General features: G+C 59.5%; 1 protein-coding gene across 10 annotated transcripts in view; it reads left to right on the top strand.

Annotated features, from left to right (window-relative positions):
• Nucleotides 1-18,958, top strand: part of CORO2B (coronin 2B) — a 99,258-nt gene extending 80,300 nt beyond the window's left edge. For all 10 annotated transcript variants that reach the window (XM_031440944.2, XM_064480786.1, XM_064480788.1 and 7 more), the window contains 10 exons: nucleotides 1,247-1,363; nucleotides 8,062-8,211; nucleotides 8,867-9,031; nucleotides 10,928-11,044; nucleotides 11,168-11,272; nucleotides 11,780-11,876; nucleotides 15,175-15,287; nucleotides 15,574-15,664; nucleotides 15,865-16,004; nucleotides 17,158-18,958. In XM_031440944.2, the coding sequence (XP_031296804.2) occupies nucleotides 1,247-1,363; nucleotides 8,062-8,211; nucleotides 8,867-9,031; nucleotides 10,928-11,044; nucleotides 11,168-11,272; nucleotides 11,780-11,876; nucleotides 15,175-15,287; nucleotides 15,574-15,664; nucleotides 15,865-16,004; nucleotides 17,158-17,289 (1,227 nt within the window). In that variant the 3' untranslated portion in view covers nucleotides 17,290-18,958. The remainder of the gene's footprint in view (nucleotides 1-1,246; nucleotides 1,364-8,061; nucleotides 8,212-8,866; nucleotides 9,032-10,927; nucleotides 11,045-11,167; nucleotides 11,273-11,779; nucleotides 11,877-15,174; nucleotides 15,288-15,573; nucleotides 15,665-15,864; nucleotides 16,005-17,157) is intronic.
• Nucleotides 18,959-19,705: the final 747 nt, after the last annotated feature.

Raw genomic sequence — 19,705 nt, 5'->3', positions numbered from 1 at the left:
CCTGGGGGAAGTTGCTTGACCATTCTGGGCCTTAATTTCCTCATGTCTAATTGCCAGGGTTTTGTGAGAGTTAAAGAAGACACTGTGTAACCGTAATAAGTCCCAGGGCCACGTGTGGCTCAGTCTCTGAGGTAAGCCCTGCCCCTCTCACTGGCGAGGTACAAGGCAGGTGTAGCTGGACAGAAACTGACCGTCGGCCTCATTATTTGGTCAAGAAACCTAAAGGAGGGTGACGTATGACCTGCATCACGTGCTCTGACCCCCAAACCACTATTAGCAGACGGGCAGGGACTGGAAATCGCTCCCTCTTTCCTCCACACCCCAAAAAGCTAACATTAAGCAGACTTGGGGATGGAGACCCAGCTTCTGCCAACAATTTCCCCTTTCTTCCCTGCCTCCTTTACAGCCACTGAGAGTGGAACTACTCCCACCCCCACACCCCTTGTATCATCTTTGGTGGACTCCATCCCCCTTGCAGAAGGTACTGAGCACCTACTGTGTGCCAGGCTTGTAAGGAGCTGGAGATTCAGAGATAAAGAAAGGCACAAGCCTGTCCTCAGTTGCTCACAGACAGATAGAAACAGACTGCAGTTCTGCATGATGGTGCCTATAATAGAGGGAAGACCAGAATGCTGTGAGCACACAGAGGACAAGTTCTTAACCCACTGAAGGATCAGGGAAGACTTCCTGGAGGAGGTGTCACTTAACCTGTATGATAATTAACTACTGTCATAGTTTGAGCATTCGCTCTGAAGGTAATCTCCACACTAAGCGCTTTGCTAAGCACGTTAGCTCATTTAATCCTCACGACATTGATGAGATAGGTGTCGCTATCCTCATATTAGAAAGGAGGAAACCGAGGCTCAGAGAAGTTCATTGACTTTCCCAAGGCCACAGAGCTAAAAAGTGGCAGAGCTGTGATTCAGACACAGGCTTGTGTGACTCCAGAGATGATGCTTTCAACCACAGGGCACCGGGCACAGGTGTCTGTTTAAGAGGCACACTGAACAAGGGTGCTGCCTGTGGGACCAGCACCGCTCACGTCACAGGCAGAATAACCTCGTGCTGTTGGGAGGATGCAGCCACAGAGCAGTGTGGCCCAGCCAGCTGCAGGGGCCCAGAGGCAAGTGAGACAGTGGTGGGCCCTCAAGGCTCCTCCTGTCCAGTTTAGAAGCCCAGGATAAAGCTCTTCTTTCAGGTCATCCCAGGGCCATCAGACTAATCCCCTTGTCTCTCTCCTCGGCAGACGGGCAGGATTGAGCCCAACTACCCCAAGGTCTGTGGTCACCAGGGCAACGTGCTGGACATCAAGTGGAACCCCTTCATCGACAACATCATCGCCTCATGCTCGGAGGATACGTCGGTGAGCAGCGGGGGTGCTCCCTGGGGGGGCCACAGGGCCCCTCTGCTTCCTCCAGGAGGCCTCCCTAGACTGCCTCCTTCCCCTTCTTTGCCCTCCCTGTCTTCTTGGTCGTCCCTCCAGCAGCCCCAGGACGGGCAGTTAGGAGGAGGGCGGAGGGAGCAAATCCATGGGCTGTTTGGCAGGTCTTGTGCCTTTAGTGTGATTTCACTGGGAGGTGTTGGCTTTGTAGGTGAGAATCAGAAGAAAAAGATTAAGTGTGTGATTCAGCATCGGTCTGTGGTCTCGAAAGGAGAAGGACAGGAAGAGGAATGTGGACCAGGAAGGAGAGGGGGAGGAAGGACATGGGTGAGCTGTGAGGAAAGGAGGCCCGTCCTTGCAGGCTGGGCAAGCGTACCGTCTATCTTTGTCCTCCACGAGCCATGGTTTTAGGGAAGGACACCGACTGAGAATTGCTGTGACTTGTCCAAGGACCCACCATGGTGGCCTGGAGTTTTAGGAGAGGAAGCGGAGGCTCAGAGCCTCGAAGGGCTGACAGTTCAGGTCCATCAGACGCTCCGTCTTTCCATCTCAGCATGCTCTCTGGGAAAAGCCCTTGCGGGACTCCGAGGGCGCACGGAGCAGGGCGTCCTCGCCCGGGTCCTGCGAGAGGTGGGCTGTGAAGGCAGAGGAGCCAGCACCCCTGGGGTGGGGGGAGGAGGCCTGGCAGTGCTGCCACGACTTGTCTGACTGACCTTCCTGCTTCCATCAAAGCCCCCACCGGGGCAGGCCTCCCTCGACCCCCTCCAGACCCAGTGGTCAACGTTCTGTGCATCAGACACCACGCCCAGAACCAAGGTCACGAGGTCAGTCAGCACACCCACTATGTGCCAGGCACTGCGCTGCAGACGGGGCTGGGGAGGGAGCCAGCCTGAAGGGGCCTAGAGACATGCTGTGGGCAGCCGGCCTGGCCCACATCTCCTGGCGGTGCCCCCTGCCGCTCCCCTGCTGCCCTCCGCTGGTCTCACTACCTTCTGGGGACACTGAAGGAACCTAGCCAGCCTCCACGCCCTCCCAGCTCCTTCCCGTATCCCACATCCCTCGAAAAGTCTCCGGTGAAGTCTGTCCCCCACGTCCCTCGGGATCAGCCTCCCCTCCCCCACAGCGTGAGGGGCCCTCGGGAGTGTTTCCTAACCCCTCCCTCCGAGGATCCAGGGGAACACACCCAAGCCTTTCCCAGGTGGCTCCCGTCCTGAGGGGGATGGGGGATGTAACTTTCCCTGGCATCTGGCAGAATCCAGTTCTTTCCGCCGCTGGGTGATGTCACCTATTGTTGGAGGGCTGTGCTTTTTATAGCTTCTGCCGCAGCGAGGGAGGGCAGCTGGCAGGCGGCAGGGAAGGGCGCTATGGCTTTCCAAGCCTCCTGCTCTCAGCCCTCCTCCAGCAGCCACAGAGAGAGGTTTCCGACATCTCCAGGAGAGCAGAGAGTGATGGGGGGGAGGGGAGGCAGGAGGGGGAGAGAGGCGGGCCCTGGGAGGTGGGGGGGGCGGCAGCTCGAGCAGCTCCCCCCCCCTTCTGTTCCCCTGCTCCTCCATCCAGCAGCTGCCCTCAGCCCCAGGGAGAGGCGGTGCTCCTCCCCCAGGAGCTGCGGTGGGATGGGGCAGGATGTCAGCCCTGCTGGAAGCAGCCGGAAGCCACCCACCCCCCTGCCCTCCCCCCCACGCACACGCACACGTGTGTGCATGCACACACGCGCGCACACGAGCCTGAGAACCAATGCCTCTTAGAGCTGGAAGGGAGCAGCTCCTTTTAGAAATGGAAGGACAGTAGCCCCAAGAGGCCTCACCGAAGCACCTGGCAGCTGCAGGGACACTGGCGGTGTGGCGTGTGGCTCAGTTGTCAACCAGCCAGGCTCGGGAGGCCACAGGCCTAGGTTCAAATCCTGGCTCTGCCATTTCTCACAGCCGAAGACTCTGAAGTCCGAAGTCTCACAGCTGGTAAGGGCAGAGCCTGGCTTTGAATGGAGTTGGTCAGACCACAAAGCTCTCACTTCCGTGGCCAGCTGCTCCCTCCCCCGTGCACAGGGACACTTGGTTTTGCAGCTTTATAAACTGCCCTTATCAGCTGCCTTGGCCTCGGCCTCGTCTGCACGTGTCTGCTGTCCGCAAGGCGGTGAGCGACGTGGACATCCCCGAGTGTCCAGCCGGTGTGACACGGGGAGCGGCTAGGCGTGTTGTGTTGGGTTGATTGTAACTGAGTTAAACAGGGCTCTGACCCAAGGGCCTTGGGAAGGGACAGCCCCAGACACAGCTGGCTTGCTGGAGAAAGCTCCTTTGCCGCTTTTCCCTCCCCTTCCGTCCAGAAATCCGGCTTGGCAGGCCCTGCTAGGGCTCCTGTTGAATTGAAGTGACCTTCCAGAGCAACCTCTGAGCAGACCGTGGCCCCCCTCCCACGCCCATCCACTCTTTGTCTTCAACAAGTGCCTTGGCTGTTAAGGGACGGGAACTCCTTTTGCAGCCACCTGGGCCCACTGTGAGCTCCAGCTCCTCCTCGGAGCTCCTGTAGCACTTGGTGCCAGCTGGGAGCTGCAGCGGTGGACTGAGTGGGGCTAGTCCTTCCCCCTAAAGATAACATGCAGTGATGTCAAAAGCAGAGACGTTGGAAGATTAACTAGCACTGTCTCCATGTGCAGAAGAGACAACTGGGGCCCAGGGAGGGAAGGGGCTGGAGGCAGCCTGCCTCCCTCCTTCTCTGGGGGACAGGTAGCAGGCATTGGTGAAAACAGCTCATGCTCCCCCCCACCCACCCGCCCACCGCGCAGCCCTTCTCTCCACGGAACTTGGATTTGTCCCGGGGCTGAGCCTCGGTGCAGACGCGGCCTGCCCGCCCCTCCCCCGGCTTAGCCCCGAGGTTCCGAGGCAGAGCTGTCACGCCAGCAAACCAGCCCACGTGGGTGGAGAGCCTCAGACTCACGAGGACCCTGAGGGCCCGTTTAGTTCAACCCACACACCCCTTGAAGGTGCCTCCCCCCCAGTTCATCTTCCAGAGGAGGAGCCTGCACCTCAGAGAGGTTGACTGGCTCGTCCAAGGTCATCCAGCTGTCAGTGGGACGAGAGCCTCTGGCCCTGCCCTCCGGCTTCTCCACGTCTCTGCCTTAACCCAGCATGCGATGCAGCCCTGGGGCCCCTCAGTGAGCGGGCTCCTCGGGGATTAGACTGCCCTGGGAAAAGATTTCCTCCCGAGACTCAGCACAAGCCGGGCTCTCTGGGGCCTCAATGCACAAGCAGGGCTCTCTGGGGCCTCGATGACTGTGTGGGACACACGCGGCCTCATGTCTCCGCTGCCACCACCGGCGTGCCGCCCACAAGCCCGGCTGACCCACCTGCAGTTTCTCCACTCGCTGTGACCGAACCCACCCATGCGGGTCATTTTTCCGTCTCCTCATCCTTCCCCCGTCCCCAGGCTGTCTTTTCAAACGTGGGTCAACAGCCGTCTTCTAACCCTCCACCTTCCAGACCTTCCCACCCCTTCACCCCCAGCCTGGCTTCGGGCTCCCCAAGGTCTGTGCTCCTGCTGGTTGCCTGCCGCGTGGCCCCACTGCGTGTCGCTCAGGAGGAGGCAAGGCGCGTGCTCAGCACCCATCCCGCTGGCTGCCCAGGGCCTGGCTCCTTAGAGATGTGTCTGCAGTGAGTGAGCCTCAACTTTCTGTTTCAAAGATTTTTCTTGAAGGCCAGAAGCCACTTTCCTGCGTCATTCGACTTACCCGCCGAGTGACATGGCGTCTGTGTGTGGTCGTCCTTGTCTACTGTCAAGATGCAGGGTGAGGTGTCCGTGGACAAGATCCTTTGCTCCTAAATGCCTCCACCCTGACCTGTCTTTCTGTCCTTAAAGTTTTGTCCTCTTGAGTCTGAAAGTTTCTGGATCTTCCTACTCAAGTGCAAACAAAAGTAACCTATCAAGACGGAAAACGGTGCACAGTGTTTCTAAAAATCAGAGAAATGTCAGTCCAGACAGCAGGGAGGTGGCGTTTTTGACCTGATGGGCAAACACCTATTTTTGAAACTATCGCTTTAGGAAAATACCCTCAGACTCTGTTGGTGAGAACTGGGACAGCTTTGGGGGACAACTTTACAGTAACTCTAAGAATGCGGACCAGCTCTAGGTCCGTGCCCCACAGGAATGCTCACAACCACACAGAGACGTGGGACCGGCCTGGTCATCGGAGAGAGCGTTGTAACGGGGAAACGGTGGCGGAGCCCAGGTGCCCACTAACAGAGGCTGACTGAACCCAGGACAGAACGGTCACACAACAGCTGTCCCTCTGGCCACTGGAAAAGATCAGGCAGATCCAGGTGGAGAGGTGTGGAGAGACGCCCACTCTCCTGTCACGTGAGGAAAGCAAGCTGCAGAAGGGCCACAGCATCCCTGTGGGTGAAAAAGGAGGAAACGGGGGGAGAGAGGGGGACTCTGAGTGTGTGTGTGTGTGTGTGTCTAACCCAAGCACTGGTCTCCGCTCTTCAAGGGTCACCTTCCTCTTATATGTGGGGACAAGAAAATTGTGTCTCATTGGTGACCACTGAGTCATCCAGCCTGGGCCCCACTTCACCCTCCCCACCACTGCCAGACCGGACCTCAGGTCTGATGGTCCTTGCACAGGGCTGTGGAGGGTGGCCCGGGGGCATGCTTTCCGTGTCGATTCACAGCCTTCAGAACCATCATCGAGTGGCTAATGTTCCATGTCGCTATGGCATGTTAAATTGTTCCCTTGATGTTGGTCACTTGGAGTGTATCTGAATTTTCTGTATTGCAATGAACATCTTTATGCATGGAGATTTTTGCTCATATTGAATTTTAAGAGTGAAATTACTAGGTCAAAGAATATAATAATCTTTATCATTCCTGCTAAAGATTGCCAAATTGCTTCCAAAAGAGTTACTCTGATTTATAATACAACCAGCGCTACCTGAATCCTTGAGTCTACAAGTTCTAGTATAAACTTGTCAACACTGGGGATTTTTTTCTTTCAGTTGCTATTTTAGAAGGTTATAAATGCTACCTCAAAGCTGTTTTTCCTGTTTTTCTCATCACTAGCAAGGGTGGAGTTCACGTTTTCAAAAGGTCTGTTTAAAGGTGTCCCAAGTTGTAGTCACGTGTGCTGCTTCCTCGCTACCCGGTTACATCATAATAAATCGTATTAATGATGATAACAAAACTAGAATTCCAGAGGCCTTCAGAGCACTTCAGAGTTTACAAACTTTTACAACCAATATCTTTTTTTTTTTTTTTTTGACGCATGGTCGATTTACAATGTGTTAATTTCTGGTGTACAGCATAGTGATTCAGTTATACACACATGTATTCCTTTTCAGCTTCTTTTTCATTATAGACATTACAAGGTATTGAATATAGCTCCCTGTGCTGCACAGTATGAACTTGTTACCTGTTTTATATACAGTAGTGTGTATCTGCAGATCTCGAACTCCCAGTTTGTCCCTCCACCCCCTCCCTTTACCCCCGGTAACCATAAGCTTGTTCTCTGTGTCTGTGAGTCTGTTTCTGTTTTGTAAATAAGTTCATTTGTATCATTTTTTAAATTCCACGTATAGGCGATCTCATATGGTATTTTTCTTTCTCTGTCTGGCTTACTTCACTTGGTAGGATGATCTCCAGGTCCATCCATGTTCCTACAAATGGCATTATCTCATTCTTTTTTTATGGCTGAGTCATATTCCATTGTGTGTGTGTGTGGTGTGTATAAAAATATACCACAACTTCTTTATCCAGTCATCAGTCGATAGACACTTAGGCTGCTTCCATGTCTTGGCTGTTGTCAGTGGTGCTGCTGTGAACATCGGGGTGCAGGTGTCTTTGCAAATTAGACTCTCCTCTGGACATGTGCCCCAGGGTGGGACTGCTGGGTCGTATGTACAACCAGTGTTTTATTCTACCAGTGACCAAGGCAGGCAGACATTCCCCCTCCCCTCTTACAGATGAAACAGTTGAAACTGTCCGGAGTATGTTTGGCTTGAGAAACAGAAGCCCGCCAGCATTAATGAAAACAATCGGGGGTTACTCAGAGATGGCAGAGAAACGGCGCAGCTCCTCCCTCTCTGGGGCCGTGTGGTCTCCTCTCTGCTTCTCTCTACATCCCCCTGCTTCTTTGTCAGCGTCTGTAAGACTGAGAAGAGCTGAATCCAGGCCCTGCATCCTTTCGGCTCAGGCTCCAGCACTCAGCAGTCTGCCCCTCATTCTTCATCTTTCAGGGGAGACTCTGGGTTTCCCTCTGCTCAGGAGTCCATCCTGGGTGTGAGGCAGGGTGAGGAACAGGGCCATGTGGAGCAAACAGGCGCTGGGGCTGAAGGCACTGTTAGAAGGGTGTGGGAAGGGAGGCAGGGACAGACTTTTAATGCAGTGCTTGCTAAAATCTGCCCACTGTGTGGTCCTCTGGGCCTGGCTAGACCGTAACAGTAACAACACGCCAGTATTAACAGTTGTCGAGGTCTGCAGAGACTTCGCTGCAGAAGGCCCTCCCCAAGGCACAGAGGAGATGGTCTCTTTCCTCTCTAACCTCGCCCTGGAACCCACCCCTCAGCCGGGCCCTGCCCCGCCCCTGGCCATGAGGGGCCTTACTAGGCAGATGCGAAAGCCTGGGGTCCCAGGAAGAGGGCGGCAGAGGCTTGTCCCGGCCCTGCCCACTAGCCGAGGCCCCGCCCCCTCTGCAGGTGCGGATCTGGGAGGTCCCCGAGGGCGGGCTGAAGCGGAACATGACGGAGGCGCTGCTGGAGCTGCACGGACACAGCCGGCGCGTGGGGCTGGTGGAGTGGCACCCCACCGCCAACAACGTCCTGTTCAGCGCAGGCTATGACTACAAGGTGAGCCGCGACGGGCAGCTGTGGCCAGAGCCAGCCCAGAGGGGAGCGCGGGGAGAGAAGGGCGTCTGCGTGGGCCTGGAGGCTACTCCCAAGCACGGTAGCCAACACCATTACATCCATCCGTGGTCACTCATCCACCCAGTCAGCACTTGGCTGGGCGTCTGCTGTGCGCCAGTTGTCCCTGGGGTCCACAGCAGCCGGAGGCACCTTTGCCGCCCTCTCCCTGCGCTGGTCCCTGGGAGAGTGCCCGCCCCATGCCCACACTCTCTGCCTGACCACTTCTTAATCGAGATGCGACCACTGCCCTCCTGGTAGGAAAAAGGAGCACCCAAAGCTACTGGAGGGAAGGGAAGGGCGCCCCAGCCGGGCATGCCCTGGAGAGGCGTGCCAGCCCCCTGGCCAGGAGGACTTACCCTCTTGGCTGGTAGCAGAAGTGGAGCTCAGGCTGGGGCTGGGATCTGCCCAAGGACAGCGGTGGATTTGTGTGACAGGGACGCACCAGCCTCTCAGATAGGGCCCAGCGACCTTGTCCTGCCTCCCGGCACAGCCAGCCCTGCATGGCACACCTCCCCAGGGCCATCAGGTGTGGCTGGGGACAGACGCCTGTGCCAGCAGTGCAGGGCTGAGCCCGCCTCCTGCTTGTCCGCCCTCCCAGGTCCTCATCTGGAACCTAGACGTGGGCGAGCCTGTGAAGATGATCGACTGCCACTCGGATGTGATCCTCTGCATGTCCTTCAACACTGACGGCAGCCTGCTCACCACCACGTGCAAGGACAAGAAACTGCGCGTAATCGAGCCCCGCTCGGGCCGCGTGCTGCAGGTGAAGCCCCACAGCTTGTCAAGGGGTATTGGGGCCTGGGGCTCCGCTGTCAGCCAGCCCTGAGGGCAAGGGTGTGCCAGCTCCCCTCTCCCGTGCACCTGACCTGCACCTCCTGGGACCAGCCTGTCTGTTCTGGGCCCTTCCAGCTCGTAGGAACCCTGCCTTGTTCTAAGTGGGGAGAGACCTCAGAACCCTTTCTCGTCCCCACTGACTGCACCCTTCTCCCCCGATGGGGTTTGGCTGCTTGCCCCAGAGGGGTCAAACTGGTGACCCCCTTCAGTGCAGGAATCCCTGCGTGTTGACCCTCGTGGGCACAGGAGGAGGGGACTTGGGACTCACTGCCCAGCCACCTGTGTGGGACGAGCCTGGCGGAAGTGGTGCAGGGTGCCAGCCCGAGGGACGGCTCCCCGTGGGGAGGAGGAGGGCGGACTTGCTCCAGGATCGGTCTTTGAGTCTCCTGGGACTTGACTATGAGGAAGTGATTAGCTGCCATTTGGGAATAAGAAATTCACATTTCTTGAGCACCTGCTGCGTGCCAGTCACGGGTGTAGATGGGATGGAAAATCTGGTTGAAATCCGAGGTTTACCTCCTGACACAAGAAAAGATCGGTGCGTGACCTGGTTGTGTTTATCGTGGAAGAAGCCAGCATTGCAGGACCAGAAGGCCCTCTAGGCTAGTCCTGCCGATGGTAGTCATCGTGGGGTTAGTGTTAACCACCGTCCATGGTATTAACCGCCGCCCACTCTGAGCTCGCCGGGTGGTGTGCACCAGGCCCAGGGCTCCACGTCGTCACCTCGCTTAATGCCATCGCAATCCTCTGAGGCGGCTGCTGTTACTGGTCCCATTTCCCACGTGGGGACGCTGGGCCTTGGAGAGGGGCAGACTCGACTCTCACAGTTACAGGAGGAGCTAGATACCGCACGCAGCCAGTTGGACCCCAGAGCCGGACGCCAAGCAGAAAAGATGTAAGAGAGCAGAGACCCCAACCTCATCTCACAGGCGTGGACACACACCCGGAGAGGGTGAGGGTCTCCTGCAGGGCTGGACCTTTTTAGCAGAACTTGGCACTAAAATCCCAGAGCAAGCGATGCCAGCCTGGGTCTTTGCACTGCTCCGCCAGCCTCGGGTTTCTACCTAATGCTGACTCGTCCTGGCCAACCAAGGACCCCGCATGTTAGGAGGAAAAGGAGGTGTTGTGAGCCGAGAGGCAGAGGGCAGCCCAGCTCGAAGGAGCCCCCGGTGCAGCGAGTCACCAGCAGTGAACCAGCGTGAGCCCCGGCCTCCTGAGCCTCAGGGAGTGCTGGCAGGAGGTGGTGTTGTGCCAGCTAGTAAGAGATGCCTGGGTGGGAGCTCCTGGTCCCCTGCCCCGCAAGGCCCTGCCTGGGACGTGGTCCACGTTAGCCCCCGGCTTCCCTGTCCCCACCCGCTCTGGGCCCGATAGCAGCGGCAGCGGATCCTCTCGTGGCTCTGGGGGTGGAAGGTCCGACGTCGAGCTGTGAGCAGATCCGCACCCCCGCGGAGGCTCTCGGGAGGGGCCTTCCCTTCCTTGCCTCCTCCAGCTTCCCGTGGCTTCCAGGGCTTGTGGCCCCACCACTCCAGCCTCTCCTCTGCGGTTGCACCAGCTTCTCCTTTCTGCATCCCTGGCATTTCCCTTTGTCTCTCTCCTCAGTAAGGACACTCGTGATGGTGTTTACGGCCCCTTGGCTGATGCAGGGGAGTCTCTCCATCTCAAGGCCCTTAAACTAAAATCACGTCTCCAAAGACCCTCTTCCAAACAAGGAAGCATTCGCAGGTTCCAGGGATTGGGACGTGAATGTCCCCTGGGGGCCGCAGGGCAGCCCGCCCCGGCACCCGCGTGCCTGGGGCCCAGCTCACCGGCCCTCTGTCCCTGCCAGGAGGCGAACTGCAAAAACCACAGAGTGAACCGAGTGGTCTTCCTGGGGAACATGAAGCGGCTGCTCACGACGGGGGTCTCCCGGTGGAACACGAGGCAGATCGCCCTCTGGGACCAGGTCAGCGGCAGGCGGGCGGGTGGCAACCTGAAAGGCTGTAGCTCCCAGGGCTTGGCTGGGACTGGAGAGGGCGAGGCGCTGGCCTGCCTGGACGCGGGCTGATGCTGCCCCCCGACCCCGCAGGAGGACCTCTCCATGCCGCTGATCGAGGAGGAGATCGATGGGCTCTCCGGCCTCCTGTTCCCCTTCTACGACGCGGACACCCACATGCTCTACCTGGCTGGAAAGGTAGTGGAGGTCGGGGAGGGACGGGGCAGCTTGCGGGAGACCCCTGCCCCCGAGAAGAACCAGCCTAACCTCTCTGGTCTTCCTCCGGCCCAACCAAGGTCTCACCCTCTTCTCAAGTCGGACACATTCTCCTGAAGGGTCAATCACAGAATTCCTTCAGCAGCGAACTGGGGTGGGGTTTTAAGTGGGAATAAGGTCAGAGCCTGGAGTGACTAGTGATGGAGCCTGAGGCACCGGCCAGGAGATCCTGTTTGTCAGAAAGGTTGTCTGTGTGCCCGTGTGTGCGCACACACGCAACACGCGTGCACACACCCCGCTCCACCTCCAGCCCACCTCCCCTAGCAAGTCCCTGAGGCAGGCCCGCCCGGGGGCTGGAGGCCAAGTCTCCCTGCTTTTCGACCCCCGCCCCGAGACACACGGAGCCTCTTCTCAGCAGCCAGTGGACAGGGCCTGCCCAGCCTGCCCCGGCCCCTCTGCCTCCCTCACCGCCTCCCTCCCGGCCCCCAGGGCGATGGAAACATCCGGTACTACGAGATCAGCACGGAGAAGCCCTACCTGAGTTACCTCATGGAGTTCCGCTCCCCAGCCCCGCAGAAAGGCCTGGGTAAGGCGCCAGGGGCTGCCGCGGCCCTTAGGCTGTGGAAGGAGACACTGGACGCTTGGCTCTTGGGTCACTTCCCCCACCCTTGAATGAGAAATCAGGCTTGGAAGGCCACAGCTCAGGGCAAGTCAGGAGAGGCCCTACCAGCAAGTCAGGCGCTGCCCTGTGAAGGTCGCCAGCCCACCACCGCCCGCCTGGCCGGCTGCCTCAGTCCTCGGCGCCTGGCGTCCCCCGGCTTCTCTGTGGTCAGCAGCCTGCAGGGGTGCGCACGGCGCCTTCCTTCCCCTGACAGACAGGGAGGCTGAAGCCCGCCGTGGTTCTGACATCGTGGGAGGTGGTTCAGTAACTCAAGGTCAGATCGGGGTCCAGACCCAGGCCCCTCCTTGAAGCCTCGGGGAAGCCAGGACCCCCAGGGTCCGGAAACAGCTCTGTCCTTGCACCCCCAGCTCCCAAGTTCCCAGGCGAACCCTCGAGAGGGCTCCAGGTTGGCGGGTGCAGGGAGCCGGTCCCCGCGCCCCACCCTCTCCCACCACTGAGCCTCACGGGGCAGTCTAGCCCGCTGACCAACGCTGGCGGTGCGTACGATCCCGCTGTCTCCCGTTTGGGGTCCAAATCACTGAGTGGAAATCTCTTCAGGGGTTCTGTTCCCTCCTCTCCTTAGAACTGAGTCTGGCTTGGTCCCTCTGAGGATCTGGTATCATGGACAGGGCCTGAGGGCCAGCTGCAGAGATCGCAGGGCTGGAGGGCCCCAAGGGCCCCCCTCAGTGACCAGCAGCAAAGTGGAGGCCCGGAGATACACCTGAGGTCCTAGTGACCGTCCCGCTGGGATGACCCTTCCCCCGCGCTCGGCCTTCCCCACCTCCCTCACTGTCGCCCTGCCATCAGATACTGTAACAAGCAGCCTGGACTTTGGAGCCCAGCCAGGTTTATATTCTGGTTCATCTGTGCCCATAACCCCCTGAGTCTCAGTTTCCTCCTCTGTAAAGTGGGGATAATCAATAGCCCTGCCTTGGAGGGCTGTTGTAAAGCTCAGAGACCATGTGTACACAGCACCTGGCAGAGCACCTGGCTCCTCCTGCTCCTGCACATAGTCATTCAACAAACCTTTACTGGGAACCAGCTAGTCCTAGGGTACAGTGATAAACGAGAGAGAACACGGCCTCACTCACATCCCTCTGAGGGCAGACAGACGATAAACAAATAAGGAAGGAAAATACTGGATGGTAGTGAGTTCTAGGAAGACAATCACCCCGTGGGTGATAGGACAGGGGGAACTGGGAGCTGGGCCAGGCCAGGTGGCCGGGAAGCCTTGCTGTGGAGGAGACATTGCAAACTACGACCTGGAAGGCAGGAAGGCGAAGAGTAGCGCCAGCTGGTGCAAAGGCCCTGAGGCCAGAATGAGCCTGGCCTGTGCCAGGAGCAGAAGGGGTAAGGGTGGCTATGCGCAGAGTCGGCTTTGCAGCGTGTGGAAGACGGGGAAGGGGTCAGAGGGTTTGGGTGGAGGCCGGGCCGGGGCCAGGTCGCATGGGGCACGTTAGACAGGGTGCATTAGAGTTCTCAGAGAAACCAAATATATTTATAAGAGGGGACTTACGAGGATTTGGCCCACGGGATTATGGAGGCTGTGAAGTCCCGTGATCTGCTGTCTGCCGGCGAGAGCCCCAGCAGAGCCCGCAGTGTCACTCAGTCCAAGTCTGAAGGCCTGAGACCCAGGGGGGCCGATGGTGTGACTCCAGGCCAAGGGCAGGTGATGAGATGAGCTGTCCCAGCTCACACGTGAGGCCGGAGAAGGGGGCAGCGTCCTCCCTCCTCCACCTCTTGTCCTAGCCAGACCCCCACCGGCCCGGCCGACGCCCGGCCGCGCTGGAGGGGCGCGCCTCTCCTGACTGCACTGCTGCCGCCACACGGGGGGCGGCGCTGGGGTTTTGCTGGGAACTCGCACCGGGCTTCCTTTGTCTTGGGTGGGTGGGTGGGTGGAGATGGGACACGGGGACATGATCTGACAGGTCAGTTTAAGATGGCTCTGGCTCCTGCAGGGAGAGTGGATTTGGGAGAATGGACTTCGAAGGGGCAGGGGGAAAGCAGAGCCGGGGCAGGAGGCCACCGGCTATCTAGGCGTGAGAGGGTCGTGGCTGGGGGCGGCGTGGCGGGGAAGACGAGAGGAAGACTCCGGGGGTGCTTAGAAGGCAGGGTCAGCAGGACCCGGGGAGATGGGGTGGGGGTGGGGGAGGGCCGGGCGAACCGCTTCTCCCCGTCCTCTCACCTGTGGTCGCTGTTGAGTGTCTGCCACCAGCTAGACGTTTTTCGTAGGTTCAGAGTGGCTGCCCGACTCACCCCAGGCAGGTCCCGCAGCTCCTCAGTGGCAAAGCCCAGACTCAAACCCAAGTCTGCTAGTTTCAGGTCCCCCTTGGTACCACGATGCCGTGGGACTCCCTTATCTGGAAGAGCCAGCCGGAGAGGGGGACCCTAACTCATACTCACATCATGGAGGAAAAACTAACGTTATCTGTCCTCATCGTGGTCCCGGCAGTTGACAAGCATCTTCACACTCAGCCCCCTGACCGTCTCCTGAGGAGCCCCCACTGGGCTCCTCTCAGCTCAGGGGGGCAGTGATTTACCCAAGGACCCGCAGCCGGAAGGAGGGCAGAGTCAGGATTCAAGCCCAGGGTTCTGTCCCACCCAAGGCCTGTGCTCCTAACACCACGCTGCGCTGTTCCCTGCAGTGGAACAATCTGTAGGTGCTCAGAGACGCAGCTGTGAGGGGCTTGTGTCTCGTGCACACTCAGACGGTACCTGCTCGCACGCACGCGTGTCGGTCATAGAAGCGCATGAGGAAGTTGCCACCTCAGGCTGCACGTAAACCTCAGGGGTGCACGAGGAACGCTTCCTCCCTCCTTCTCCGGACGGGGGACACAGGCTTTGAGAAACCAGTTCATTTCAGAAGGTGATGTGGCTCAGACAGCGACAACGCTCTGCGCCCTCAGGCAAGCCCCTGCCCCTCTGACCCTCAGAAGTCTCACATGTAAGAAGAGCACATTCAATTCAGATAGTCCTGCGGCCCCTTCCGGCTCTCAGAGGCCGGGTTCTGCCGTGCGACCCTGTGTGAGGCCGGGCTGGCCCACGGGACGCATTTGAGAAGTCACCACCCAGAGACAGGGCCTGACTCAGGAAGCCCCCGGCCCGCCTCCTGCCCTCCAACCCTAGTGCCCTCCTCCTGGGCCTTTCCCCTGGCCGAGGTCATCAGGCAGGGGGGTTGGGGAGGGGTTCCCCGGCCCCCGCAGCCGCGTGTGCCTGTCCACAGGGGTGATGCCCAAGCACGGGCTGGACGTGACTGCCTGCGAGGTGTTCCGCTTCTACAAGCTGGTGACTCTCAAGGGCCTGATCGAGCCCATCTCCATGATCGTGCCACGGAGGGTGAGTGGGGCTGGGCTGGCCTGCCCGCCACTGACCATCGGCCTGGCAGAGCCCAAAAGGAGCCCTGCGGATTGGGGTCTTCAGGCCCAGTCTGGGGTGGTGGGTGGGGGGCGCTCCCTGGTGAGGAGAGCTTGGCTTGCTAAGGAAGGCAAGGTGGGCACCAAGCGGGAAGCTTGGAGGCTGGAGGGCAGGTGGCGTGGCTGGAGGTCAGCGAGGAGAGTCTGCCTGGGGAGCAGGGGTTTCTCAGAAGCTCCCATCTGTCCACTCTCTGCTCTCCCCGCTGCAGTCGGATTCCTACCAGGAAGACATTTACCCCATGACGCCAGGCACCGAGCCAGCTCTGACCCCCGACGAGTGGCTGGGAGGCATCAACCGAGGTACCACGTGGGTGGGCTTCCCGGAAGAGGCTCGGGGCCACAGCCTTGGCCCTCGGTGCAGCTCGCTCCTTCCCCTCGCATGGCCTCCTCGATGAGCCTGCCCCCATGCTCGCGCGACGTCCAGGCACGTGTAAATGAGAGCCACTGCCACCTGGCCGTCCCTCGAATTGTCAGTGCGAACGTGTCCCTTCCTCCCTTAGACCCCGTGCTGATGTCCTTGAAAGAAGGCTATAAGAAGTCCTCCAGAATGGTGTTCAAGGCTCCCATCAAAGAAAAGAAGAGTGTTGTGGTCAACGGAATAGATTTGCTAGAGAATGTCCCACCCAGGACAGAGAACGAGGTACGGGGTGTCAGTTACCGCCTCCCACACCCTGGACGCGCGACACCCTTGCATTCCAGTCGGCGGCAGGCCCTGAGCCGGCTCCGCCCTGAAGCGCTTCTCTCTCTGGGACAGATACCGTAGGTGGCCAGCCGTTGGCTCCCGTCGCCTCTGACCCCAGTAAGCAGAGGCCGGGCTGTGGGAGGGCTGGTGATGCTCCTGCCCCCCGCTAACCCGGAGTTACGTGTCCCCGTGAATCCATCTCAGAGTGTCGCTGTTGCTTGGTGTTCCAGGAGTTATGACTCCTGGCTCGCAGGGCAAAGCCAGCCTCGTGTGTCCCGACCCTCCCCGGCCAGGCAGCAGCGACGGGGCTGGCAGCTCCCTGTTTTTGTGGAAGAGACTGAAAGCACTCTTTGTGCCGTTTGGAAAAGAAGCAGCTCCCTCGGGGGCTCCCAGAGCTGGGCCTTGTCCACGCCCCCGAGAGACCTGTCCTTCCAGCTGCACCCTCAGCCCTGGCCAGCCCAGCCAAGCCCAGCCAGGGTTCATGGCATGTGCACCGTGAGCCGGGCGCTGGGTCTGACGCGGCCGGAGTGGGGGTGGCCGCAGGGACCCGCCTGCACGTGGATCCCGGCTGTCAGGCTCCTAGGCTGTGCTCACACCAGCTCCCGCCAGGCCAGGCACAAGCTTGGGTGTGCCTGTGAGGGTCCTGTGTCAGCAGGGAAGATGGTAGGTAAATGAAGCGCTAGGTTTGAACCTCTAAACGGTGAGCTCAGGACATTTGGAAAACTGACCTGTGTGGACTCGTCCCTGCCTCTGTGGCCCAGATCCACGTCTGCATAGGCCAGAGCTTCCCTCGGGTTTGCCTCACGGGTCGGGTGGGGGTGGGGGTGGGCAGGGACAGAAGCCCTGAGCTGAGTCTGGAGAAGGCAGAGCCGCAGGGACCCGAGTCACCTTTAAGAAGAAAACACACACACACACACACACACACACACACACGTATGAACTTCCCTTCAGTAACTGCGTCCAGTCCCTGGGAATTAAAAAAGGCCTCGTTGACACATCGGAGCCAATAATCCCTGATAATCAGCAGTCGCGGCTGCAGTGGTGGGGGGAGCGGCGGGGCCCTGCCCCCCAGATGTCACCTCTCACCCCCGCCCCCTCCTCTGTCCACCAGCTCCTCCGAATGTTCTTCCGGCAGCAGGATGAGATTCGGAGGTTGAAGGAGGAGCTGGCCCAGAAGGACATCCACATTCGGCAGCTCCAGCTGGAGCTGAAGAACTTGCGCAACAGCCCCAAGAACTGCTAGCCCCGCAGGGCGGCCTCCCAGGCCCGCCTCCCGTCCTTGGTCCTCCCTCATCCCTGAGCCCAGCGACGAGCCGGGGCTGGAGCGGGGGGAGAGCTGAGGGCCCACCTGCCGCCTGAGAACTGGAAGCTGATCTCTGACCTCTCGACCTCTTGCACTCAAGTCCCCAGCCTCTCCTGGAGACCCGTGCTGGCAGCCCCTTCCCCTGACACCCCAGGAGCCCTGGCGTCCCCCCGGCCGGGCGGAGACCACGGACGCCCCGAGGGGTGCCCTCAGTGGACCAAGGAGCAGAGGGGAAGCCAAGACTCCAGTGGACTTGGAAGCTGAACTTCTCCCCTGCCAAGGGGCTGCCAGGACATCTCAGCACTCCCTGCTGGGCTCACAGCGTCCCAGTGACACGCAGCAAGGGCTGGATCGCGGGCACCTGCGGTCCTCCCCCACCCCTGCCCCCTCTCTTCCCGGCAGCCCTGGACGCCTGACTCACCTGACGAGGTTGCGAGCGGCCCAGCTCCGCTCTGTCTCTTGCCCCTCTCTCTTGTCTTCAGGGAATTAAGAGGATCGCTCACCAAGGCCATAATGACCCCTTGCCTTCCCCTGATGCTGTTCAAAGCTCTGGCCACACCCTTTCCCCATTTACTTTCTGAGGTAGGCAGGGTAGGGAATACTGTCCCCGTTTTACAAATGACAGAACTGAGGAAAGCAATGGGGAAGAGACTGAGTCACCCAGCAGGTCACAGTGGGCTCAGGACCAGGGCCGCTGGTGTCCAGGACCTGGGGCCCTGGCCCTTCCTGTTGTATCAAGATGCCAGTCCTCCAGGGCCCGGGTCTCTGGAGGAGGAGGACCGCCTGCCAATGCCAGTAGTGCCAACGTGTCACACTGCCCTTGGTGCCCCTGCACCCCCCCCGGCCCCCCGGGGACTCCCTCTGAGATGAGGCCTCTTCCTCCTGGAAGGCGAGGCTGAGCAGGGGACGGCGGCGCAGGGGCCTCTCACCCTGCTCTCAGCCACGTGCAGCCTTACGCTTATAGGACGACCACAGCCCCATGTCAGCACAGCACTTTAAAGTTTGCACAGTTCTGCGACACATAGGATCCCATTTGAGCCTCACCTCTGTTCCTGGAGTTGGGGCGCATTCTCCCCACTTTGCAGATGAGGAAACTGAGGCCCGAGGTCACAGGATCCTGGGAGATGCCACATTTCACTTGGTCTTCTGCAATTTTCTTTTTTTTTTCCCTGTCCTTTCACCCTTCACTTCTCACTACCCACAGAGTCCATGAACACTGTTCTCAGAAAACTCACAGTTTGGGGGTGAGGCCTGGCCTGCGGGCCAGGGGATGGGTGTTCACCCTTCTCTCTCATTAGCCTGGACCTTCCAGACGCATTATGCTCCACACCTGCTTGTCTGGTGGCCGCCCTGCAGGACATCCATCCACAAGGCTGGGTTCCCGGAGCCCCCGAGGCAGCCTGGGCGGGGAACACCCCCCAGCCCCTTGGGCTTCTCCACCAAGAGCCCTCCACCGCCTCACCCCAGCCCCGCAGCTAGGCTACGTCAGCTGTCACCTCCTCCCCCCGCGCGCCCGAAGCTTTTTTCTTCCCCACTGAACTTTGTGGTCCTCTGTGACTATTTATGCTGCCTCCCGAGGACAGAATTGAAATAAAGTGTTTTCAACTTACCAGACCTGGACGTGACCATCTCACTTAGCCTGGGCGGCCCTTGCTCTTGGTCACCGTGGTATCTTGATGGTTAACTCCCCGCCCACAGCTCCTTGGCTTTTTTGGAACGACAAACCGCGTCCGTATCTACAGGTACAGTTGCACACTGTCATCTCCCTGCAGCAGACCTGAGCCTCAGCACTGTTGACATCTGGGGCTGGGCCGTGCTTTGCTGTGCGGGCTGTCCTGGGCACCGCGAGCTGTTTGGCAGCCTCCCTGGCCTGCACCGGTCAGAGCCACGCAGCCCCTACCCGGTCGTGATAGACAGAAGTGTCTCCAGATGCCACCCCACGTCCCCTGGGGGCTCAGAACCATCCCAGTTGAGACCCCGCTCTGCAGCTGCTTGGCGGGCGTCTGCTGTGTGCCCAGCCCTGTGTGAGGTCTGGAGGCCACCCGTGTTTAGGACATGCCTGAAATGATGCTTCGTTTACAAAGCGCCTTCCGTCTGCTTGGCTCCTCTGAGCCTCACGGCAGCTCCCCGTGGTGTGTTCTACTTATTCCCGTCTTCGGGAAGAGCAGCCAGGTCCACAGTGTGACGCACTCCAGGTCACGCAGCTGGTGTCACGGGGAAGACACACAGTGAGGTGGACCATCTGAGCCCGGAACCAGGGGCGGCACGTGCTCCCAGTCCTCAGCCAGGCCCAGCGCTGGGCAGGGGCTCCCCTGGGAGGAGGGCTGGGGCCCACGGTGACACAAAGGATGGTGGG

Source organism: Camelus dromedarius, chromosome 29 (genome assembly GCF_036321535.1).
Source record: "Camelus dromedarius isolate mCamDro1 chromosome 29, mCamDro1.pat, whole genome shotgun sequence".
In the NCBI taxonomy this organism is placed as follows: domain Eukaryota; kingdom Metazoa; phylum Chordata; class Mammalia; order Artiodactyla; family Camelidae; genus Camelus; species Camelus dromedarius.
Note: the sequence above shows the minus strand (reverse complement) of the source record. Positions and strands in the feature narration are given on the sequence as shown.